The 24,910-nt window shown below is 38.9% G+C and overlaps 2 protein-coding genes and 2 pseudogenes across 2 annotated transcripts; 1 reads left to right on the plus strand and 3 right to left on the minus strand.

Annotated features, from left to right (window-relative positions):
• Positions 1-455: 455 nt before the first annotated feature.
• LOC101131303 (glucoside xylosyltransferase 1-like) lies at positions 456-1,673 on the minus strand (annotated as a pseudogene).
• Positions 1,674-3,215: 1,542 nt separating this feature from the next.
• On the plus strand, positions 3,216-4,147 carry LOC101137173 (calponin-2-like; annotated as a pseudogene).
• A 7,120-nt stretch (positions 4,148-11,267) lies between these two features.
• On the minus strand, positions 11,268-15,716 carry LOC129527198 (unconventional myosin-Vb-like). Its single transcript, XM_063699113.1, is given in 2 exon segments — positions 11,268-12,545; positions 15,663-15,716. Coding segments are annotated over 2 exon segments (1,332 nt in total).
• An 8,619-nt stretch (positions 15,717-24,335) lies between these two features.
• On the minus strand, positions 24,336-24,910 carry LOC129526976 (cyclin-dependent kinase 2-associated protein 2-like). Its single transcript, XM_055363071.2, has one exon. It carries the CDS (start codon positions 24,882-24,884, stop codon positions 24,555-24,557), a length of 330 nt encoding a protein of 109 aa, XP_055219046.1. The 5' UTR covers positions 24,885-24,910; the 3' UTR covers positions 24,336-24,554.

Here is a 24,910-nt window from a genome sequence, read left to right on the forward strand (position 1 = left end):
AACATAACGGTTTCTGCTCCTGTAAACAAACTCTTTCTCTCACACATTTAAACTGAAGTAGAGCTGACATAAAATTATTGCCCTTCTCACAGTCTGAGTGTTTGCACTGTTTTGAGGTACATTTTCTCCGTCTTCACAGCCCCACCACTCTTACTTGAGAGTATGAGTCAACAGAAGTTTGCAGGCTAAAACCATTCAATAATATTTTCATCAATACTGGAATGATAGTAAGTAACATTACAAAACATCAGAGACCAAAAATGTTTCTTTGTTGGAGCCCAAGATTTTAACTTATTCTTCATTACCTGAAAATACTGCTCATTCAGCCTCTTTAAGAAAAAAATATTCTGGAGATGAATAACTCCTTCCTTAAGGCTTCACCCAAGACTATTCCTTCACACTTACAGTCCGATGCTTTGTTGTTTTCATCCATTTGATATTGCAGGCACCAAGAATCACCTTTCCTTTGGTGATCTAGCATAACAATCTCTTACGCTTTTTGCTAGTTGTTTGATAAATATTTTGTAAATTTTTCCACGGTATGTATGCACTGTTATTTGTAGTTCCTGTTCTAAAGGTTTTATTAGGGAATGAACGTTGTCATCTTAAAAGAACAATTTCTCAGTGCCTCATAAACAGCCCTAAATGCTGGTTGCTTATCATCATGGTAAACACCCCTGTTCCCATGAAGAATAAAGATTCCTTCTTCTGCTTCTTGGCAACTGCTTCCATATAGAGTATGATCTGGATGACACTTCCATTGACGAGGAAAAACAAAAAGGCTTTCTGGATTATGAAAAAACATGATATTTAACAGATTTTGATCGCCCCTGTAATGTCTAGCTTGTATTTTTTAAGCCATGTCATAAGTATATCTTCCCATTGTATTCACACAGTTGTCATATCATTTTCGAAACACTTCATTCTCATTCGAGTCATGTTTGTCAACATAACTCCAGAGTTTACTCCAGTTTTTCCACATTATGGATGACTAGCAAAGAGACTATACCATCCTATTCTAGGTTCCCCATGTTCTGGTGCCATTGCAGCAACTTGTGTGGAATTAAATTTCTTTAATAAAGACCAAATATCATCAACGGATCATAAAAAAGGCCATCAGTGTCGGCATACAATAGGGAGTCAACTTCTTTCAGGATTAAAGGCAAGAATGATCTCTGCAAAGCACGTGGTTTAGTTTTTCCACTCTGCTGCATTCTCACATGGAAAGGTTATGGGGTATATTGTATAATTAAATATTTGGAGAAATGACCCCTGTCACGTCTTCCTTTAAAGCTATGATGTAGCTGAACTTCAGCAAAAATCTGGAATTGAAGAGGTTTGATGTTGAAAATGATAGCTGACTTCAACATGGTCATAGTTTCTTCCAGTCTTTCACCACAGGCAACTACAGCTAGAAGCATTTTCTCAACAGGCTGTATTTTCAGTCTACACCTGTCCCACCCGCCAGAATGCGCCACAGGGCCCGCGCTGCCCGTGCCTCTCACTGCACAGTGTCCTCCGCCCACGAGCCAGGAAGCCACCGCAGCCTGCGGCTTCCAGCCACAGCTGCCCGCTCCTTCCTCCAGGGACTTGGCCAGCTGGCTGAAGGCATAAAGGAGGGAGCAGAAGCTGCAGGTCAGACACAGCTCCACCAGGCGCGGGTAGCGCCGCATCGCCCCAGCCGCGCTCCTCAGTTTCTGTCTCGCCGCGCCTTCCCTGGGTGAACTGGAGCAGAGGGAGCCTACTTCTGGAAATTTTTTTTCTCCATGGATTCAGCAGCAGTGTCTAAAGGAAAAAATTTCATCAACCAATCATTTATATTTATTTTAATATAAAGATAAAACACTGCGAACCAGTGGAACTGGATAGAAAGTAATTCAGTTTTACAGAATACAGCCTTTTTTCAGGCTCTTTTATTAAACATAAAAGAGCCATATATATTTCTGTGGAATTCTCCTTTTATTTAAGAATTCATTATCACCAAAATAGTTTAATGAGACTGTTTTGTAAGAGGCAGTTGTTGCATTCAAAAATTAGAATAGGAACAATGATTTGTAAAAATTTAACATTTTATTTTATTTTTGAGATGGAGCCTCACTCTGTTGTCCAGGCTGGAGCACAGTGGTGCAGTTTCGGCTCACTGCAACCTCTGCTTCCAGGGTTCAAGTCATTCTCCTTCCTCAGCCTGCTGAGTAGCTGAGATTACAGATTTGTGCCACCATGCCTGGCTAATTTTTGTATGTTTAGTAGAGAAGGGGTTTCGGCGTGTTGGCCAGGCTGGTCTCTAACTGCCAACCTCAGGTGATCCACCTGCCTCAGCCTCCCAAAGTGCTGGGAGTACAGGCGTGAGCCATCACACTCGGGCAAAATTCAACATTTTAAACTACCACTTATTATATTCACTCTATGATTTGACACATCTTTTTTGGTGGCCACAAAATTATAAAATGGATACAGAATGGTCTCTTCAAAAAATTAGGGAAGTCCTTTCTTTCTTTTCTTTTCCTTTTGTTTTTCTTTTTCTTTTTTCTTTTTCTTTTTTTTTTCTTTTTTTGAGACGGACTCCCTTTCTGTCACCCAGACTAGAGTGCAGCAGCGCGATCTCGGCTCACTGCAACCTCTGCCTCCCAGGTTTAAGAAATTCTCTGCCTCAGCCTCCCAAATAGCTGGGATTACAGACTCGTGCCATCATGCCCAGCTAATTTTTTTTTCTATTTTTAGTAGAGACGAGGTTTCGACATCTTGGCCAGGCTGGTCTTGAAATCCTGACCTCGTGATATACACCCCTCAGCCTCCCAAAATCCCAAAATCACGCCTGGGATTACAGGCTTGAGTCACTGCGCCCAGCCAGAAGTTCTTTCTTCTTAAAAGGATTATAAAAATAATTCGCACTGGCATGACACTTTAACTAATACAGATTGACATTTTTGATTCAAATAACCCATTTGTACATGTAAATTAATTTTGGTCCCTACGTGTGTGTGCATGTGTGTGTGTGTATGTGTGTGTGGATGTGTAGATGTAAATGACAGTAAAGGGTAAAACGGAAGGTGAAAAAAAGGGAAATGGTCTAACATTTTAAACACATTTTTTAAATACTCAAAACATATGTACTAAAAACAATGGTGTGGTAAAAACAAATATTGCAAACTAGAAAAAAGACTTAGCCCCACCCCGTCCAGTCCTGTCCCATCCCGCTGCCACGCCCGCCAGCCATGAGCTCCACGCAGTTCAACAAGGGCCCCTCCTACAGGCTTTTTGCAGAGGTCACGAACCAGCTTCTGTCCAAATATGACCCCAGAAGACGGCAGAACTCCGCAGCTGGATCGAGGGACTCACCAGCCGCTTCATCGGCCCCACTTCCAGAAAGGCCGGAAGGATGGGATTATCTTACACACACACTCATGAACAAGCTGCAGCCGGGCTCAGTACCCAAGATCAACCGCTCCGTGCAGAACTGGCACCAGCTAGAAAACTTCCCCAGCTTCATCAAGGCCATGGTCAGCTACAGCATGAACCCCGTGGACCTATTTGAGGCCAACAACCTGTTTGAGAGTGGGAACGTGAGGCAGGTGCAGGTGTCTCTTCTCGCCTTGGCAGGGAAGGAAGGCCAAGACTAAGGGGCTGCGGAGCGGGGGGACATCAGTGACAAGTACTCGGAGAAGCAGGAGCGGAATTTCCAATACGCCATTATGAAGGCGGGCCAGTGCATCATCGGGCTGCAGACGGGCATCAACAAATGCTTCAGCCAGCCAGGCATGACCACGTATGGCACGAGGAGGCATCTCTACGACCCCAAGAACCACATCCTGCCCCCCATGGACCACTGGACCATCAGCCTCCAGATGGGCATAAACAAGTGCGCCAGCCAGGTGGGCATGACGGCTCTCGGGACCGGCGGCACATCTATGATACCAAGCTGGGAATCAACAAGTGTGACAACTCCTCCATGTCCCTGCAGACAGTCTACACGCACGGTGCCAACCAGAGCAGCCAAGTCTTCAGCCTGGGCCAGCAGATATATGACCACAAGTACTGTCCGCAAGGCCCAGTGGCCCACGGGGCTCCCTTGGGCGCCGGCGACTGCCCGGGCCCAGGGGAGGCCCCTGAATATCCTCCTTACTACCAGGAGGAGGCCGGCTACTGAGGCTCCCAGCACCCTCTCTCCACACATGGTCTCCCGTCTGGGTGTTTGGGTCTCTCTGTTTTCTTTTCTTTTAACCTGTTCAGTGCTGCCAATCAACCGAGGGTCTGTGAATGGCAGCGTGGGATCAGGAGGCAGGGCTTTTTGCCCCTCTTACTTTGGTTCCTTCTCAAGACTGAGCCATTGGGCTGTAGGAGAAGAGGTCAAGGCCATATCCCGATGCATGTAGGGTGAGGGTCCCCGCTGGCACATCCAGACTGTGGGCCGAGCTGTGCTGGGGAGAAGAGACCTGGGCATGGAGGGAACCGGTCCCCAAAGGTTTCTGGTTGCCTCTTCTCTTCCCCCTTTTGTCAGCCGATCAGTTTGTGGTTTCTGTACCCGCAAAAGTTTCAGGACGTATTATGAAAAGAAAAAAAAAAACTTTTTTTCCCCGAGGAATTGGGCGGAGACAGTGGACAGGGTGCTGGAAAATGAGGGTGCTGGAAAAATGAGTCCACTGGGAGAGCAGGCCCGGCCACGATGCTAAAATATCTCAGGATCCTGAGTGGCTGGATTTCCCTAGGACCCTCAGACCAACAGACCTCAGACCCTCAGACCTATGCCGGGGCCCGGTAGAAAATTGAGGCCCGTACAAGGTATTGGAATTCTGAGTTGTTAGTGCTAAGCCTGACCCCTCTCCATGCTAGCCATTCCCCTGCGCCGTGGCCCTCAGTGGGGTTTGTTTGTTTGTTTGTTTGTTTTTGAGATGGAATCTCACTCTGTTGCCGAGGCTGAAGCATAGCGGTGCGATATCGGCTCACTGCACCTCTGCTTCCAGGCTCAAGCAATTCTCCTGCCTCAACCTTCAGAGTAGCTGGGATTACTGGCATGCACCACCACGCCCAGCTAATGTTTTGTATTTTTAGTTGAGACGGGAGTTTCACCATGTTGGCCAGGCTGTCTGGAACTCTTGCCCTCATGTGATCTGCAGAGGAGAGTTAGCAGTCTAGATAAGCCAGAGCTGCTTGTATTTATTCAGTAATTGTATAATGTCCAAGGCCCGGAGCCAACACAATTGCTGGGTAATTAACATCATTGCTCCCCCTTACAGGGAGCAGTCTCAGGCTCAGAAGTTCAAAAGTCAATTTCCTGATGACATAAGTAAACAAGCCTATTTAGATAAACTCCGTTACTTTTCCTTGCACCTACTTCTTGCCCTTAGCCTCAGAGTAAGAGAATTATCTTCCTTCACCTTTATTCTCTCATGAAGCTTTTGCAAGACCTTCCAACCTTTCAAGAGGGCTTGCGTCTTTCCTTATAGCTTCTCCCACCACCCTGACCAATCTCCTACATCACTGGTCATTAGAGAAATGCAAATCAAAACCACAGTGAGATACCATCCCATGCCAGTTAGAATGGCGACCACTAAAAAGTCAGGAAACAATAGATGCTGGAGAGGATATGGAGAAATCGGAAGGCTTTTACACTGTTGATGGGAGTGTAAGTTAGTTCAACTATTGTGAAAGGCAGTGTGGTGATTTCCCAAGGATCTAGAACCAGAAGTACCATTTGACCCAGCAATCCCATTACTGGGTTTCTACCCAAAGTATTATAAATCATTCCACATTTTTTTTTTTGGCATGGAGTTTCACTCTCGTTGTCCAGGTTGGAGTGCGATGGCATGATCTTGGCTCACTGAAACCACCACCTCCTGGGTTAAAGTGATTCCCTTGCCTCAGCTTCCTGAGTAGCTGGGATTACAGGCACCTGCCACCATGCCCAGCTAATGTTTGTATTTTTAGTAGAGACAGGGTTTCACCATGTTGGCCAGGCTGGTCTCAAACTCCTGACCTCAGGTAATCCACCCATCTCAGCCTTCCAAAGTGCTGGGATTACAGGAGTAAACCACCACTCCCAAGCACCCGCATTTATTTTTATAGCTCATACTATGTTAACAAATTTTATCAATAGTAATTCAAAACATCTTCAGATTCTGTTCCTGTCTCACCACCATCACTACCACCCTGATCCAAACCACCATCCCTCCACTCTCCAGTTAGGTTTACTGATATAGCCCCTAACTGGTGTTCCTGCTTCCTTGTAGCCCCTTGCCTTCAGTCTATTCTAGTCTCTGCAATTAGGTTGGTTCTTTAAGAATATGTCAGACTGAGCCTTTCTTCTGTTTAAACCCTCCAATGACTTCACTCTCCATCCCACTCAATGCATTAGTTTCCTCAGGCTACTGTAACAAATTACCACCAACTGAGTAGCTTAAAAGTACAGAAATTTATTCTCTCACAGTTCTGGAGGCTAGGAGTTGAAAGTAAGGTGTCATCAGGGTCATGGTCTCTTTGAAACCTCCAGGGGAGGATCCTTCCTTGTCTTTTCCTAGCTTTTCACAGTTGCCATCAATCCTTGACATTCTTCATCTTCACATACCTTATCTACTGTGTGTTTTTCCAAATATCCTCATTCTTACAAGCACACTAGTCATTGATAAGGGTCCATCTGAATCCACTTAAGTTGACTGACTAGGCAAGATTTTATTTCCAAGTAAGGTCATATTTACAAGTACTGAGAGTTGGGACTTGAACATCTTTTTGGGGAAGACAAAATTCAACCCACAGTACTCAAATCCAAAGCCCTTACCATGCACACATCTCCAGTCCTTTGGTATTCAAAGTGTGATACACAGACCAGTAGCACCAGCATCCCCTGAAACTTGTAAGAAATATAAACACTCCAGACCACCTGAATCAGAATCTTTATTTTAATGTGAAACCTAACTGATTTATATGCGAATTAGAATCTGAGAAGCATACCCCTCAAAACGACATGCCTACTTTTCTTATTATTTCATCTGCTTCTCACGCCATATCACTCTGTCATTACTCTGCTCATGTCATATTGGCCTTTTTGATATTCCTGTAGTGCCTGGACTATTCCTCCTCCAGATATTCGCATGGGTTATTTACTCACCTGCACCAGATATAAAGATATAGTTATTATATATAGTGATACATAATTACACATATATTATAACTTCAGTGCAGTTGTTCCTGGATATTCTATTTTAAATTTACATCCTATCAACCCATTCTTCTTCCTTGCTTTTTCTTTTTTTATTCAAAAGTATTTATTTCCACAAATTTTTATCCACAGCTAAATATTAACGTGACTATTCCAAGCATTGTTCTATAAACAAAGGTGTAGTTTACAGATTTGTTCAAAGTGGAAAAATATTTTCATCAGTAGTCTGTCCTCCATGATGTTAGGTTCACCGCTGAATATGTTCTGAACTCTTCCGGAGAGGCAGCCCTTCCTCTAAATGTCAGTGGGCGGCAAAATGTTATATTAAAATCTGGATTATTCTGATACAGTGTCACTTCAGAAAGTAGGTGAGTTTCATTTCTGGTTGATCCCGTTTGGTAGAATTAGGAACTTTTTTTTTTGAAAAACAATCTTTTGTATCTAATGACCTTTACAATAATAAAAAACCCTGTTCTGTGTTTGTCAGTGGCATTAACCTCTGTCTACACTCTCTAATTCTCTAATTATGGCACCAGTGGGTACAAAAGGTGAATTATGGTTATTTGGTTCATGCAGCAAATTAATTGGAGAAACTGATGACAAATAGTCTGTGAAGAACTACAAGGTCTTGCCCCATGCTGTCCCATTTTAGTTACCATTTAGTTATGTAGGCATTATACAACTGCCTCAATTTAGGACACCCTTGCTGTCTTAGTAGGTCAAGTGTATGAAAATTTATGCAGAAGAAATAAATTCTAATTTATTGGTTACTGGAACCTTAATGTATGAAGGCTCTAAGTAAATATCTGATGAATTGATGGTAGCAGCATTAATGTTTAAATATTCCAAGCTCCGAGTTTTGTTTTCTTTTTGTTTTTACAAAAGCCTTAAAATTTGGTACTAGGGAAATCAAGGGAATCAACTCCCAACATCATGCTTCATGGAAAGGGAAAAATGTCTACCTTTGGGTCTAATCTGCCTCCCAGGAGAACCTACAGGTACTAGAACTCTAACTGCAACTATGATGGCACAGGGAAAATGCATGTATGTAATATGCTTGCCGGCTTCAGCAACAACTCATGTATACATACACATTTACTATAAGTAAACAGGTCCCATATAATACTTAAAACACAAGTGTTTGATCTATAAATATTTGATTCTTAATATTTAAGATGCTTCTAATGTTTTAAAAGACAAAACTCCACCATGATATCACTTTTAACATTAAAATTATTCCCACAGAAACACTTATTTCAGAGAAACAATTGAGAAGTCAGTTATCTTAGTCACCACTAAAGGCACCTGGTGGGAAAAGTGTCATCTAAATTTTAAATATTAAGAAATTAAAGAGACATCTAGTGCAGAGTTCTAACCTTTATGATGAATTGTGAAAGAGTCATTACTGATTTCATGACGCTGATAAGTGTTTGAGTTGAACTGATTTTTAAAAATGCAGAGAAAATGCTAACAAAATATTATATAGTTCCCCTAAAGATGCCTCTTCTAACCTCCAAATATTAAACAAGACAGATCTAAATATTAAGTACATATGAAGTATATATTTGTTAGTCATCTATAAATTTTAAGTACAATTCCAGTGATATACCTTTATCTTTTGGAAGAGAAGAACTAAACCTGCCATTTCTTAGGCTAAATGGACTATTCATAAGGTCCTCCCCTCCCCATTTATTCTAATTGCCAAGCTTTTATTCAGTAAGCTCTTGGCACCTAGTGATTAACCAGTGACAGCAAAGAGTAGTGACCAAGAGACATGGAGAGAATGATGGTGTAAGACAGTATATAAGGATAGTAAGCCACTGTGTTTGTGGAACCACTGCATGTCAAAACTCCTTAACACTCTAACAAGGCATTTTTGGTCTTTAAAGATTAAGGACAGTCCTTACATAAGGGACTCAGTTTCAAACTAAAGTGCATCAAAAAGCAAATTATACTTCACAAACAACTTTAAAGAGGTAGCCACAAACCCAGTTGTTTTAGGTTGGCCTTCTAAATGAAGTCAGCACATGGATCCATGTGTGAGTGTCATGGACGTCAGTGATTATGTAACTGTAACTGAAAGAAAAAGGCACAGCTCTGCAGACACCCAAGAGAAGCTGGCATGTTTAATGTGGATGTAGAAGGGATAATGTCCATGGCAACTGATTGGAACACAACTGTCAGCAGCTTCAACACAGGCTAAGACTGGGTTAAGCCCCAGGAGATGCAGAGAATGACTGAGGAAGCTGTGGTCTAAGGGCACAGTACAGAAGGTAGCTTGGAGTGTGCTGTGTTTCTGAGAGCCTTTTAAGTTGGGTGGTTGAGTAAAGGAGGGTGGAGGCAGGCTGTTCTACTTCCAATCCATGGATAAATCTCATTTTCTTAATGTAATACAGAGGCTGTTCTATGATTTGCAAACACTATTTATTCTTATCATGGAAACAGCATACTGCTATCAAGAAATAGGGAAAAGACAGAAAAAAAATGTTTGGAAAGAATATGGAATACCATGCAGCCATAAAAAATGATGAGTTCATGTCCTTTGTAGGGACATAGATGAAGCTGGAAACCATCATTCTCAGCAAACTATTGCAAGGTCAAATAACCAAATGCCGCATGTTCTCACTCATAGGTGGGAATTGAACAATGAGAACACTTGGACACAGGAAGGCGAACATCACACACCGGGGCCTGTTGTAGGGTGTGGGGACAGGGTAGGGATAGCATTAGGAGATATACCTAATGTAAATGACCAGTTAATGGGTGCAGCAAACCAACATGGCACATGTATACATATGTAACAAACCTGCACATTGTGCACATGTACCGTAGAACTTAAAGTATAATAAAAAACTGTGGAAAGAATAATATGGGTTTCTAACTGAATGCTTGCTTTTGAAGAGCCCAAAAACAAACAAACAAAAAATTCTAAGAGCAGCAAACATCTACGTCTGTTATATTATTGAATTACTCTTTTTTAAAATCCTTATTTCATAGGAGAGATATTTACAATTTTGAATTACAACGTTTGAAAAACGTTGAAAATAACCTGAAAGGGGAAAGTTGACCTAAGCCATTTTATTCTCTTAAAAAACCCCAAACTTTTGTATAATAGTAATCCCTGAACTGATTATTTTTGAAGGTTTTTCAGATAATCTGATGTGCGAGTTTAGTTTGTTTTACTATTTAGTTGTTTGGAATAGTAGAGCATTATATGACGCTCTTACTGGAGGGTTAATGGCATTAAGAGATTAAAAGCTTTCACACTGTTTGGTTTTTACATCTATAAATAAAACAAGTTGTTATCATTTTCTAATACTTAGCTTATATACATTTTCGTGAAAGTTTTGTGGGACTTGGAAAGTGTATGGACTAGCATCAGAAACAAATTATTTTTCCATTTTTCTCACTTGGAGTTTCAGATAGCAGCATTTTAATCATCTCTTCCATTAAATCAAGATTACACAAAAGCATTTGAGGACACTGAGGACTGTCACTTCTAATTTTGCTTCAGAAACCATTACTCAAAATGTCTGGTTTGGAGGTCAGTTACACTGCTGTCTTTGTATAATCAGTCATTAAAAAATATTTTGGGGACATTTCTCAGAAGTCTCATCCCCTTATTTTTGTTCTTAACACATCTCACCACAAACTCTACCACACCTATGGTTTGCAAACTTTGGGAAATGTCAGTATATGCCATTATCATGGTTATTAGTACTATTATTTTTTAAAAGCCCTTTGAAGGCAATTAATGTGACTTATATATAGTTAGTATTTTAATTTGGACATTCTCTAGTTATATGCAAAGATTAAAACTCGGCAGCTTCATTTTATAGAATTGGCATCTTTTATATGTCTATGGGGACTGCTTGGTGTCTATAAATTATTATATATATTTGTTGGACTGAAATCAAACTTAAAATCTCCGATATTTCACGTGTTTTTATTCTGAGCAGTAGGTACAAAAAATAATGCTATAGTTGTGTCTAATTCTGTATAGTTCAGCACCCTCCACAGGCTGTCAATCTCTGATTTCATCGACTTTTACCAGGTTTAACAGATCCTTGAATTTTCTTTACTGTCTATACTTCCTTCTTGCTCACATTGGGAATCAGACTAAACATGCATCTACTTCACTGAGGAACTCCAGATTGAGACATGCTGGGATTGACTTCACGGTTAGGGAAGATGGATGAAATGGAAACAAAACAGGAAACATGTGCTTGACATCTAATAGCAGTTGCTGAGGGTCATTCTGCTCTTGTAGTTGTGCCTGGATCGTTTGTATAAAGGCCACTGTTACCTGTTCTTCAAATTAATTCAGGGGAGGCTAAAGGTTTAAAATTTTGACAATCTGCTGGGTGCTGAGAGAGGCACAAAGGGAGCAGATGGCCTCTGCATCCTCCTGGGTTTTCTTCTTTAATTGCAGGAGCTGGGCTGCTTGGATCAGAGGTTCCATGGTCTGAACTACTCCACTCCGGTGAAGGTTTCTTCCCCAAAGCCACTCCTCAAGCTCACTTATATTGTACCTCAGTTGCATGCCTGTGCTCCAAGAGCAGACGTCCTTCTGCAGGAGCAGGTCATTAAGAGTCACTGCGTTGATCATGTAGAAGAGCTGTTTGAATACCTGCAGGATGATCTCAGGGTCCAAGCCCTGGTCACACGTGACTGTATGAAAGGCATTCATCTGGCGGATGATAGCTTCCAGGCGGTATGAGTTATCCTCATCTGCCATGCTGCAGGAGTGCTTCTGGGAGCCAGTGGGCTTCACACCAGATAGATCCTGAATGCTCTCATTTTCCAACATGGCAGAAACTATCATCGGCTGTAACACACCCTCGGCAATTTTAAAGAGCTGCTGGTAGATCTGAATGGAAAGGTCTCTCAGTACCTGACGGTATTCGGTGAGGTCAAAGTTCTTAAGGCAGTGTTCGTTGTGCTTTGCAGTATTCTGAGTCATGAAGCCCTCATCCCCGCTGTACCGCTTCAGACAGTGAAGAAGGTGGCAAGTGTTGGATAACAAGAATGACGTCATCTCAAAGTCATCAGTGTGCTTCTTCAAGACTTTCTTAATGCCGTTGGTGGTGGAGGTCATCAGAGAGTGCACCTTGAGATCATCGTTGGTTTGGTCCACAAGCCGGATGCACATGTAGAGGATGTAGGCGGGGAGACAGGGCACTGTGTCCAACAGCATCTGGGGCTTCAAGTCTGTCACCAGGTTGAGGATGAGGAGGGCCTCTCCCTCTCTGTGGCACTCCAACATGCCCTGGAAATCCTTTTCTTTCCACTGAACTGTGACCTGCCTGTTGAACTCATGGCGCTTCCTCTCACTCTGGGCCAACGCCTGGGCAGCTTCTTCATGTAAATCTTCAGTTGCTTTTAGAGCTTCCTCTCATTCTTTTCCTCTTACTTTATTTTTCACCACAGAACTTCCTATCAACTAGTATGTTGAATATTTGGCTTATTAACTTTGTTTATTGTCTTCTCCCTCGATTAGAATATTAGCTACTTGAGTACAAGGATTTGAGCCTGTTACGTTCACTGCTGAATTTTAGGCTCCTGGAAGATACCCAGCATTCAATGGAGACCACACAATAAATATATGTCAAATAAATGAGTCTGTAAGTTCATCAATTTATTTGCCCATATGCATTAACTTTTGCCCATATGCATCCAATAACTCTTGTTATATGAAATCAACTGTACTATTTGCTTCATGTAATAGTTTAAAAATACATATGTGTGTATATAAATATATACAGAGATCATAGACCTAACTCCATCTATATATGTGTGTATGTGATATATATAAACACATACACACATATATATGACTGACATATATATAAATATATACACACATATATATAACTGACATATATATAAATATATACACACACATAGATATGCCTGATATATATATCTATCTTGTGTAAGTGGAATCAGGCAGTATTCAAACATACTTTCAATTAGTAATGACTATAGTTTAAGTAAGAGAAAGTTTAAAGATTCTGATAGTTTAAATAAGAGAAAGCAAACATCACTACTACTAGTATTTGGGGAAAAAGATTACAAATAGAGATATTATGATAAAAGCATACAATATTTTTTATGTTTGTGCACTTAGATCTATGTTCAAACTTTGGCTCACCTATACATGTATAGCACATTGGAATATGTGCTACAGTAAGCCATTTATAAAGAGTGAAAATAATAGTTTATAAACATTATTATTTATTTAGCAACATCATAAGCTTGGTTTCAAAAATACCTGAATTACATAGCATAATCCCAGTGCTGGAGAACAGAACAGTAGCTGCCAAGGGTTAGGGTTGGCTGGAAGATGTGATTAGTGAGGGATAACGTGAAAACATGTACTTTGTTTGTGGTGATAGAGCAGTTCTGCATCCAGATAATGGTAATGGTTACATAAATCCACACTTCATAGATCTATACACACACATCACATATACATTCAAACACATCTGTACATGTAAAATCCTTAGAAATATGAATAGGGTCTGAACCTAAGTTAATGGTATGGAAACAATGTCAATTTCCTGATTTTGGCAACGTACTAGGTTAAGTTAGATATAATCATTGGGGAAAGTTGCCTGAAAATAGCATGGTCATTCATTTTACTTCTTTTTTTAACTTCTTGTGAGTCAAATTATTTTAAAACAAAAGGTATTAAGCAAAGACAAAAATTTGAAAGTTCAAAAATCAAAGCCCATATGAATTTGGACATATTATTTGATTTCTTTTGTAGACGTTGATTTCTTCACCTGTAAAAATGGAATAATAGTATGATTCCTATCTCATTATTGTCATGCTTAAATCATACCACTTAAGTAGGTGCCTGTATATATATATATATATATATATATATATATATATATATATATATATATATATGTATATACACACACACATATCTATATATATGACTGACTTTGACTGACTTAGGTCTATGATTTAAGATGCGGAAATTGGAATTTACCAGAACATTTGTGAATTGATTTGTTCTTATGCTTCACCAACTGTCATGGTAAAGGACACCTTAGCCCCAGTTCATAGTATGAAAACATGTAAATGCTTCTATGTGCCCTAAATTTCTCTTGGTTAAGCTTTATACATTTTTTTTTGTTTATGACACAGAAATATGATCACAAAGCACATGTGTACCACAATACAAATTTCATGTATTTTGTCTCTGTATTATGTTTTCTTTCCATTTATGTCTTTTCAAGCTAACAATTCCTAATCTCCTAATACAGTGGGCCTTTCAAGCACTTACTTCTTTAGATAGTCATGTTCTTTTAACTAGGATCTCACAGATAAAGTTATCAAAGCATGGAAAAGGATGAAGAACCTTGACTCCTTCCCCTCTCCATCCCCCACTAAATTCAATTCGTCCCAACCTTGTATTTGTTTTATTCTTCTGGAAAAGAAAATATAGTCATCACCCTCAATAAATATACAATCTAGTTAGAGAGATATGACTTCAGAGTAGGATTTCTTAGTTTTGATTTTGTTTATCTTCCTTTAGATATTTGGAAAGACCAAAATGCTGTATGCTTATGGACTGCAAGCAGTATGAGTGGAAAACAAAATTAATAAATGTTACTTCTGACTTTATTATAATGTTAGGATTGTTAATAGTTAACAATTGCGTACTGAAGGAAGATTTAAATTGAATATTTCTAAATGGGAAAAATTTAAAAAGCAGTTGAGTCCATAAATTTTAGGACCCAGAATCTACTGAGCTAAAAACTCAATGAGAGTTAATTCTCTGTTGGTGTTGTAGCAATTCTTGAGGTTATTTGTGAAGACTCACATGAGAGCTAAACAGTAAAAGAGGACTGAGACCATTTCAAGGGATGGAGAACACCTTCCTTTCTTGTTCAGATGATGCTCTGAGACATTGCTGTTTATTTTGACTGCCTCTTTTTAAACAAACTTCCACTTAGGAACTTAGAAACCACCTGTAAACCAACAGCCACAAAAAAGTGGGGAACTCAGTGTTTAAGCATTATTGTTCACCAGACACGGTACTGGGCACTTACATAAATGGTATGGTTTAAGCATGACACTAATGAGATAGAAATTCTACTATCATTCCATTTTTACAGGTGAAGAAATCAAGGTCTACAAAATAAATCAAATAATATGTTCAAATTCATAAGGGCTTTGATTTTAGAAATTTTAGATTTTTTGTCTTTGTTTAATACCAATTATTTTTAAAGAATTTGACTCACAAGGAGTTAAAAAATAGTAAAAAGAATGACTGTGTTATTTTCAGCCAACTTTCCCCAATAATTATATCTAACTTAACCTAGTATGTTGCCAAAATCAGGAAATTGACATTGTTTCCATACCATTAACTCAGGTTCAGACCCTATTCATATTTCTAAGGATTTTACATGTACTCTTGTGTAGGTGTGTGTGAGTGTATGTGTGATGTGTGTGTATAGATCTATGAAGTGCAGATTTATGTAACCATCACCATAATCTGGATGCAGAACTGCTCTATCACCACAAAGAAAGTACATGTTTTCATGTTATCCCTCACTAATCACATCTTCCAACCAACACTAACCTTTGGCAGCCACTGATCTGTTCTCCAGCACTAGGATTATGCTTTGTAAATCAGGTATTTTTGAAGCCAAAGCTCATGAGGTTGCTAAATAAATAATAATATTTTATAAAATGTTATTTTCAGTCTTTATAAATGGCATACTGTAGCACATATTCAAATGTGCTATACATGTATAGGTGGCAAAGTTTGAACATGGATCTAAGTGCACAAATGTAAAAAATATTGTACACTTTTATCACAATATCCCTATTTGTAATATTTTCCCCCAAAAGCTAGTAGTAGTGATGTTTGCTTTCTCTTATTTAATTTATCTGAATTATAGTGATTACTAATTGAAAGTATGTTTTAATACTGCCTGATTCCACTTACGTAAGATATCTAAAATAGTTAAACTCCTAGAAATAGAGTAGAATACTGGTTGCCAGGGTCTGGAAGGAGGGGAAATGGGGGTTGCTGTTCAATGGGTATAAAATTCAGTTATAACAGATGAATAAGTTCTAGAGATCTGCTGTCAACAGAGCACCTATAGTTAACAAGATTGTATTGCACAGTTAAAAATGTATTAAGAGAATATATCTCATGTTAAACATACTTACTTCATTAACAGAAAAAAATGGAATATTTTACACATAAAATTACATATATGCCTGAATTTCACATTTCGTTTCACAAACTGCACTGGTGCTAAAAAGATATTTTTGTATTCAAAAACATCTAACTGAAGGAAAAGTTACAAATGAGTGATCATTCATAAATAAAATATAATCCTAGGGACCGCTGTTTTCCATTTTGAATACCCTCCACAATTAGTCTTAATAATTATGTTGACTGAATGCAAAATAATGATTTCTCAAGAGGCAATAGAAAATAGAGAATAAGTCCATTCTTGAGAAAATTTATAATTAGTGAAAGTAATTTTTTCATCCTCTTTTCTTATTTAAATCTCAAGTACTCTCTGCCACTCTGTGCTCTTCTTTCTGGGGTAAAATATGGCAGCTATCCACAGTCAGGGCATTCTCTAACCACTCCTCCCTAGAGATGTCTACAGACTTTTACTCAGCTAGACTGTCTTGTTGCCTGTCTTCATATAAACTTCGCAAGACCTGTGGACCATTCTCTTAGGCCCCTGCATGGCAGTGCATAATATATTCCATGCTAATTATCTAATGAGGTTCACTAAATTAATCTTTTATTATACCACATAAAATACTCTTAGATCTAAAAGTACAAAAATTTCCAATTATGGGCCGGGCGCGGTGGTTCACGCCTGTAATCCCAGCACTTTGGGAGGCCGAGCTGGGCGGATCACGAGGTCAGGAGATCGAGGCCATCCTGGGTAACATGGTGAAACCCCGTCTCAACCAAACATGCAAACAATTAGCCAGGTGCGGTGGCGGGCACCTGTAGTCTCAGCTACTCACAAGGCTGAGGCAGGAGAATGGCGTGAACCCAGGAGGCGGAGCTTGCGGTGCGCCCAGATTGCACCACTGCACTCCAACCTGGGCGACAGAGGGAAACTCTGTCTCAAAAAAAAAAAAAAAAAAAAAAAAGAAGAAAATTCCAATTACATCACTTCTTTGAATTACATCCTAAGACTAATTCAAAGAGGGTATCACAAAAATAGAAATGATAGCGACAGAAAATGGTCCCAATTTTCATTGCACTGTTGCTAAGACCACCTTGCCACTCATCATTATAAAATGCCTTTCAGGTAACATAATAAGAGCCATTTTTAAAATGGAACCTTACTATACCCATGTGTGACAGGCAGAGGGACTCTATTATTATTCATAGTTTACAGATGAAGCAGTTAGATTTGCCCCAGGTCACTGGCTTATTAAATGACAGGCTAAGACAGAACCAAGTTTTATTCTCAAATAAGACCATAAAGAAGAGGATTGATCCAAATGAATTATAAAATTTTCTTACAGCCCCAGTAACAATAATAGATAAGCTAATGATTTCTTTAATAAAAATCTGGTATGACAAGTAGAATGTGACAGAACAACATGATCAATTAATCAGATTTGGGTAGTAGTTTGGTAGCTAAATGTTGGATACTCTTGGACATAAAGATGACAGTATTTATGACGATAAAGATGACCATTCCACAGTTTGAGAATTTCTACAGAGAAAGAGATGAAGAAAATTTCTGAAGTTATTGAAACAGTGTGAAGATGAATTATTTGGTTGATGAACTGCTATCATTCTAAATGGACTTCACTTTCTGAAAAAATAACGCATAAGGATGAAATATGTATTGAATGAAAATTATATTTTGTTTTTCCATTTTTTACCTAATAAAAAAATCAGAAAAACAGATTTTTTTTAAAAAAAGAAAAGATGACTATAATAGACAATGGAGACTAGTAGAGGCAGTAGGGAGGGCAGCCAGGGTTGAAAAACTACAGGGTACTAAGCTTCGTATCTGCATGATGAGATCAGTCATAAACCAAACCTCAGCATGGCACAATATACCCGGGTAACAAACCTGCCTAGACATTTGTGTAAAATGAGATGATTGCAGGGTAGTTTTAAAAGTCATTCCCCTTATGAAAATATGGAACGTTGTGCACATTATTTCATAGACTTTGTGCTTAGTTAAAGGTCTTAACCAAAAATTCTAAATGATTTCTCCTATTAATAAATAAATATCAATAACATCATTTTAATGGGCTCTATGAAGACCTTATTGTGTGATTGTATCATAATTCAGCAAGTGCCCTATTGTTGAACACTTAGACTCTTTCTGATTATTTCCCTTTACGAAAAATGCTATATTATAAATTGTTGTATGTATTTTTAAGTTATGAACTTGTTAGGGCAAAAGGTGAATAAATGTAAGGTCTTTGATAAATACTGTCAGAATTCTCTCCATAGAGGATACGATAAAGCATCTTTTCATTTGAAGGAGCAAGAATAACTGCTAAATACTTCTGAGACTTCCAGTATTTTTTTGGTTTTAAGTTTTGTTGTTGTTTATTTGGTTTTTTGGAGGTTTTCTGTTTTGTTTTATAAGTAGGTTTCAGTATTACTAAGTATTCAGTCATGGTGGATATTCGAAGAATAATTTCTCTCTTTGGGATTATTCCTCTAACACTATGAGCAAGTATCACTGTGTTCTTTCTCTAAAGGAAAATATAAAGCATAGACAAATTAAATGCTGCTCAGATTCTAAAACTATAAAAATATAACAATGGAGAAACAAATAGCAAGTCTGTAGCTACTCAATGACTTTAGCATTGAGTGGATCCTAAAATGCCTATTTTTGCACAGAATGAAAAAGATACAGCAGGTTCCTTTGGAAGATCAAAGTGAGAAAATTGACTACAGCTTTAACAGCCTTAAAATAAATTTTTGGCCGAATGGAAAAGTATGCATAATTGAGAAAAGTACACTAATCTGTAGAATAAAATAGATATAAAAAGAGGCTAAACCGTAATGCTGCTGCCTGTTCTTTTGACAACAATCTTCCACCTGTCCCTGACTGCTGTGTTTAGGGAATCAAAGTTTAGAGCTGAAAAAAATAGGAGGTTGGAGAGTTTAGGACGAAGGCAGTGTAGGGCTGTGTAAATTGCAGAGAAGTCGGAGCCATAAGACTTGAGTGGCATGCGATTGTGGATGGGCTATGAAATCCGGCAGCCTGCCTTTAAATACCAACTCAGACATTTACTAATCCTATGATCCCAGGCAAATACCATATCTTCTCTTTGGCTCAGCTTCTACATTTTTAAATAGGGATAAAAATAGTGCCTTACTGCCGGGCGCGGTGGCTCACGCCTATAATCCCAGCACTTTGGCAGGCCGAGGCGGAAGGATCACGAAGTCAGGGGATCGAGACCATCCTGGCTAACAAGGTGAAAACCCATCTCTACTAAAAATGCAAAAAATTAGCCGGGCGTGGTGGTGGGCGCCTGTAGTCCCAGCTACTGGGGAGGCTGAGGCAGGAGAATGGCATGAACACGGGAGGCGGAGCTTGCAGTGAGTTGAGATCGCGCCACTGCACTCCAGCCTGGGCAACAGAAGGAGACTCCGTCTCAAAAAAAAAAAAAAAGTGCCTTATTTTCCCAGTGCCTGACTCATATTATTTATTAAATATTAGCCATTCTTTTATTATATAACTAGATTGGAACTGGGCAGGTCACCTTACCTTGTGTCTCAATTTCTTCAACTGTAAAATGAAGTAGTTAGACAATGTGAGCATGTGATATCACAACCAGATGTGAAAGCCTATGATCCTATCAGAACAGCAGCAACAACAAACTCACTGGATGCTATCATGCTACCATTAGAGTAGGTTTGGAAATGATCCAAAGCCAGCAAAGTGAATATGAAAATAAAGAATTCAAAGCACAGTAGGGGACAAAAGGAGAGAGGAGAAATAAGAAAAGTCACCTTTACAGATAGATTTTTTACGTCTACATTTATCATCTGATACTATAATTATATCAAATACGTGATTGATTGCATAGGCAATAAAGTTACTATAAAACAGTCATTTGTGCATTGCAAGAAGAGTGGTCGTTTCCAACTTCCTTTTGTAAACCAATAAGTGAATGAGGCAGATCTCAAGTGATTTAGAGATTTTGCTTTGCAAGGTGGAGGATACACCTGGGAAAAAGAATCACAAGTCACAAGTAGGCAGTGTCCTGTGCTTTTTCTAAAGAGGGTTTTGGGAACTTCAATATTTAAAGGAGAAAGAGGAAGCAGGCAGGAAATTAAACCAGGGGAGGAAAAGAAGGAGAGAGGGAAGGCAAGGAAACTAATGGCTACATTCTTGTGAGGCTCTGATTAGTGCTCAGTGAATCTATATGTTACATGTGGCAAAAACAGGAGGAAGGAGTCAGTTGTGCATTCATCCTCTCTCTCAGTAAATCTACATTTTACATAAGTTAAAGTAAGCATATGAAATTACAGCTGTTTGGGAACAAAAGGATGGCAGTTTTTGCATGACTCAGGTTCCAAGCTTAATTTTCCTTTGTCATAGTGAGTTTGGGGTCCTGAGATTTTATTTTCCTTTCACTCTTTCTACCAATATAAAGCTTCCTCATAGATGCCTTCTTTTTTCAAACATTAACAATCCTCGTGGTTTTCTCTCATTTTAAGTACAGAAAATATAATACTGTACAATAATTTTATCTGTCTTAAATACAAGACTGCTTATGATTCACTTAAAATAAAAAAATGGCTCCACATTTCTGGCTTTTAGTTGGATTATGATTTCAACCAAAAATCAGAGCTTTTTAACGTTGAGTTTGAGTTTCACAGACCCAGTAAAGTGGAAATATAGACTTTTTCTTAGGACAGTGTTATGACACTCAAAAGAATCGTGGCCAAACTTAATTATCTGTTGCAGACATCATTGCAGTTTTTTACTGAACTATCAGAGACTTTCTTGTGCCTATCACAGTGTATACGCTAAACACATATTACAGGGCCAGGCACGGTGGCCCATGCCTATAATCCCAATGCTTCGACAGGCCAAAGCAGGAGCATTGCTTGAGGCCAAGATTTTGACACCTGCCTGGGCAACATAGCACAGCCCCATCTCTAATTTTTTTTTTTTTAATTAGCCAAGCATGGTGGCAGGTGCCTGTAGACCAAGATACTTGGGAGGCTGAGATGGGAGCATCTATTGAGCCCAGGAGTAAGGTTACAGTGAACTATGATCACACCCCTGCACTTCAGCCTGGGTGACAGAGTAAGACCCTGATTCTAAAAATAAAAAATAAATTAAAACTACGTAAATAAATAAATAAGTATTATGGAATCAACAAATAAATAAATTGAAAAAAGGATTGAGTAAAATTACTTAGTAATGAGGCCTTTGTTGTCTATCCTTATATAAAATAAATCCCCAGGCCCCCACATCCCCCTTACTGTTCTTATTTTTCTCCATACCATTCATAGTCATGTTATACTACATATGTATTTGTTGATGGTCTTTCTCTTACTGGTGGAATGTAAGCTCCGTGATAGAAGAGATGTTATTGATGTTTTCCTTTGTATTTTTTTCACTGCTTAATTCCCAATGCACACAGTAAGCACACAATGAATATTTACTGTATGGATATTTAAGCAAGTCACTTCCCTCAATTTCTTCAAATTATTTATGTCACTTTGAAGGTAAAATCTCTCTTCTATACATCATTTTTCCTTCAATCTCCACTTTTAATATCTGTCACTGACAAACTTAATAAGTATACTCATTGTTCAGGTCAATAATGAGAAATTTTAAGCACTTTATTAAATATTTATTGAGTGTTCCTCTATAATGGACACTCTACTATACATTTCTGCCTTATTTGTGGAATGTATTCAATGTAATTATGCCACACACGTAGACTTCCAGATCCTTGTGTCAAACTTACTTTCCTTGGCTTTGTTGGAGAACACATACTGTTACGAAGCTCACTTTAAGGCAAATATTTCTTGAAAATACAAAACTGATAGATATATGTATGTAGGTTTCCTTCTTATATGTCTTTTACAAGCAACGAAGTTGTATATCTCCTTTAGTGTTTAATATGTTTCATCAGATAATGACCTAGAAGTTTTATCAAATTTTTCTGTCCACCTTTTGAAGGTGTATGAGAGTGAAAAAATGCAGTCTGCTGCTTCACTAACAAAACTAGGACAAACGCCATTCCAACTGAAATATGTGAAACACTTGGTTTTATTAATGTGAAGCATTTTAAACCTCTAAATTTGGAATCGAGTAAAGACATTTCATAGAAAAACTGAATTTTTTTTGTTTATTTTTTAATCTTGATAACTTGTAATAGTTTACAGCCACAGTGGCAGCTTTTATATGTGTACATGCATTTAAATACAGTTTCATAAATAGCCATGTGACAAAATATCTGCCTCTAGGCAAAAAAAAAAAATATTTGCCACTAAATGAACATCTTTAAGTAATATTGAAAATAGATGTGAAGTAATTTTTTATCTAAAGTGACTGTAGCCTATATTAAGACATACTCACTGTAACAATTCAAGTTTTAAAATCCTTGTTTTATAACTCAAAAATGTGTCTTTTCTAAAAAACACATCTTTACTTTTATTGCTATTGTACATTCATTTGGCAGGAAACAGGGATGTTTGATGTCTTGCAATGATAAAACAATCATATTCAATAGAAAATTATCTCACATTCTGCATGACTTTTGAACATTCTATAAGATAATTACATAAGTGAAAAACCAATTTGTAGATATTTGAGTGAGTACAACCATTTAATAAATGTGAATAAAGCATTTCAGAACATTTTAATGTACACTGCATTTTCTGATAGTAAGATTTTAGGTTAAAATAAGATTATACTTTAAAAAGCTTACCATTTTGAAAAAAAATCATATCACTGTTGGCAATGCCTTTTTCATATTTGAGATGCTAGTCCAACATATTGCATATCCATTCATTTTTGTTTGATTTTATTGTTATTACATTCATGATAATACTAAAATACACACACACACAATTACTTAGGTTTTTTTTTTTTCAATAAAAAGCCCAAAGAAAAATGCTGACAACGTTCAGTTGAAATTTTGAAATTGGGTTTTATAATTCTGCCCACATAGCAAAAGCTGAAATGGTCTATGAAGAAGTAGTTTTTGAAAGAATGAAGCAAGTAGTAAAACCAACAAAACCAAGTGAAAATTATACAAGGAAACACAATAATAAGTTAACAAAAAAATACACTTTTTCTTCATGTTGACAAGACATGATTTATTCCTTTCTAATATTTTCCCATCTCTTATAAATATATAAGCTTGCTTGTTAATACTTTGTCTAACTCTAATTTTTATTCTGTTACCAATGTCATTAATACTTTATTTTTCTTTATTTCTCTTGTAAAGTGACTTCTGAACTTCCTAGTTTGTTTAAACTATCGCAAGGTCAGAAAACCAAACACTGCATATTCTCACTCATAGGCGGGAATTAAACAATGAGAATACTTGGACACAGGCAGGGGAGCATCACACACTGGGGCCTGTCATGGGGTGGGGGGCTGGGGGAGGGAGAGCATTAGGAGAAATACCTAATGTAAATGACAAGTTAATGGGTGCAGCAAACCAACACAGCACATGTGCACATATGTAACAAACCTGCACGTTGTGCACATGTACCCTAGAACTTAAAGTATAATAAAAATAAATAAATACATAAATAAAATGAATAAAAAATAAATACAAACATATTAATCATAAGTAAATGAAACATCTGATAATCTCATTATGTCTGGTAGTAATGTCACCTCTGAGTATTTAAATATTCATCTACATATTTCTTTGCTAAATTTCCTTTTATTTCTCCTTTATATTAAACTTTTTTTAGAGAGCACAACTCCAAAGCATCTTTTATTAATATAGAAAGGTCATATTTAGCAAAAGACACAAGGCAGGGAAGGGTCAGGCCTGAGGCCTGAACTGTGCTGAGGGAGAAGGAGGCTCCGGACAAGTGTGGAAAGGGCTGAGTGGTGGGGGCCACAGAAAGTTCCAGTGGGCAACACTGTCGGCAGGTCATGGGTGGGACTCACGGGGACCTCGCTGCTAACTCTTGTTGCGTTGGCGGGGTGGGATGGGGTGGGGGGTCCTTAGTGCTGCCACCTGGAGTGAGAACCGCCCCTTGGTTCCTGGAGGGCACCCATCAAGGGACACAGGACAGGAAGTCCAGGATGGTTAGTGCAACTAGGGATGAAGGCCAGGGAGAAGCAGGTGCTCTGAAGTCCAGACACAGAGGCCTAGGAGCTTCCTGTTAAGTGTGGGCATTCCGCTCTGTCTCTACCAGGCACTCTGACTAGGGATGGATGATACCTCTCTTCAGGCGCTCCGTGGCGCTCTTGCTGCCAGCATAGGTGGGCCGGATCCCTTTGCCCATCTCCCCTGTGACCAACAGCAGTTCCGTGTAGGTGCTCTGGGAGCCCTGGGCACCAGGTGGTTTCATGGCCTGCACACAACCGACGGTAGGCGGTCCAAAGTCTTTAAACAGTGGTCTGCAAGGGGCAGTGGCTCCCGGCCCTGAGCCCGACGGCGACAGGACGCTTCCTGTAGGGACCGGAGTGCCTGGCCCAGGGGTGCTGGAGCCAGGGGTGCTGCTGGGGGCAGGGGTGGTAGGTTTGTAGGACATCCCCAACTCCTGGGCGCTGGGGAAGC

Source organism: Gorilla gorilla, chromosome 16 (genome assembly GCF_029281585.2).
Source record: "Gorilla gorilla gorilla isolate KB3781 chromosome 16, NHGRI_mGorGor1-v2.1_pri, whole genome shotgun sequence".
Taxonomy (NCBI): Eukaryota; Metazoa; Chordata; class Mammalia; order Primates; family Hominidae; genus Gorilla; species Gorilla gorilla.

Coding starts and splice junctions, on each gene's coding strand:
- LOC129526976 (XM_055363071.2), bottom strand. CDS start 24,884: ATGTCCTACAAACCTACCACCCCTGCCCCCAGCAGCACCCCTGGCTCC.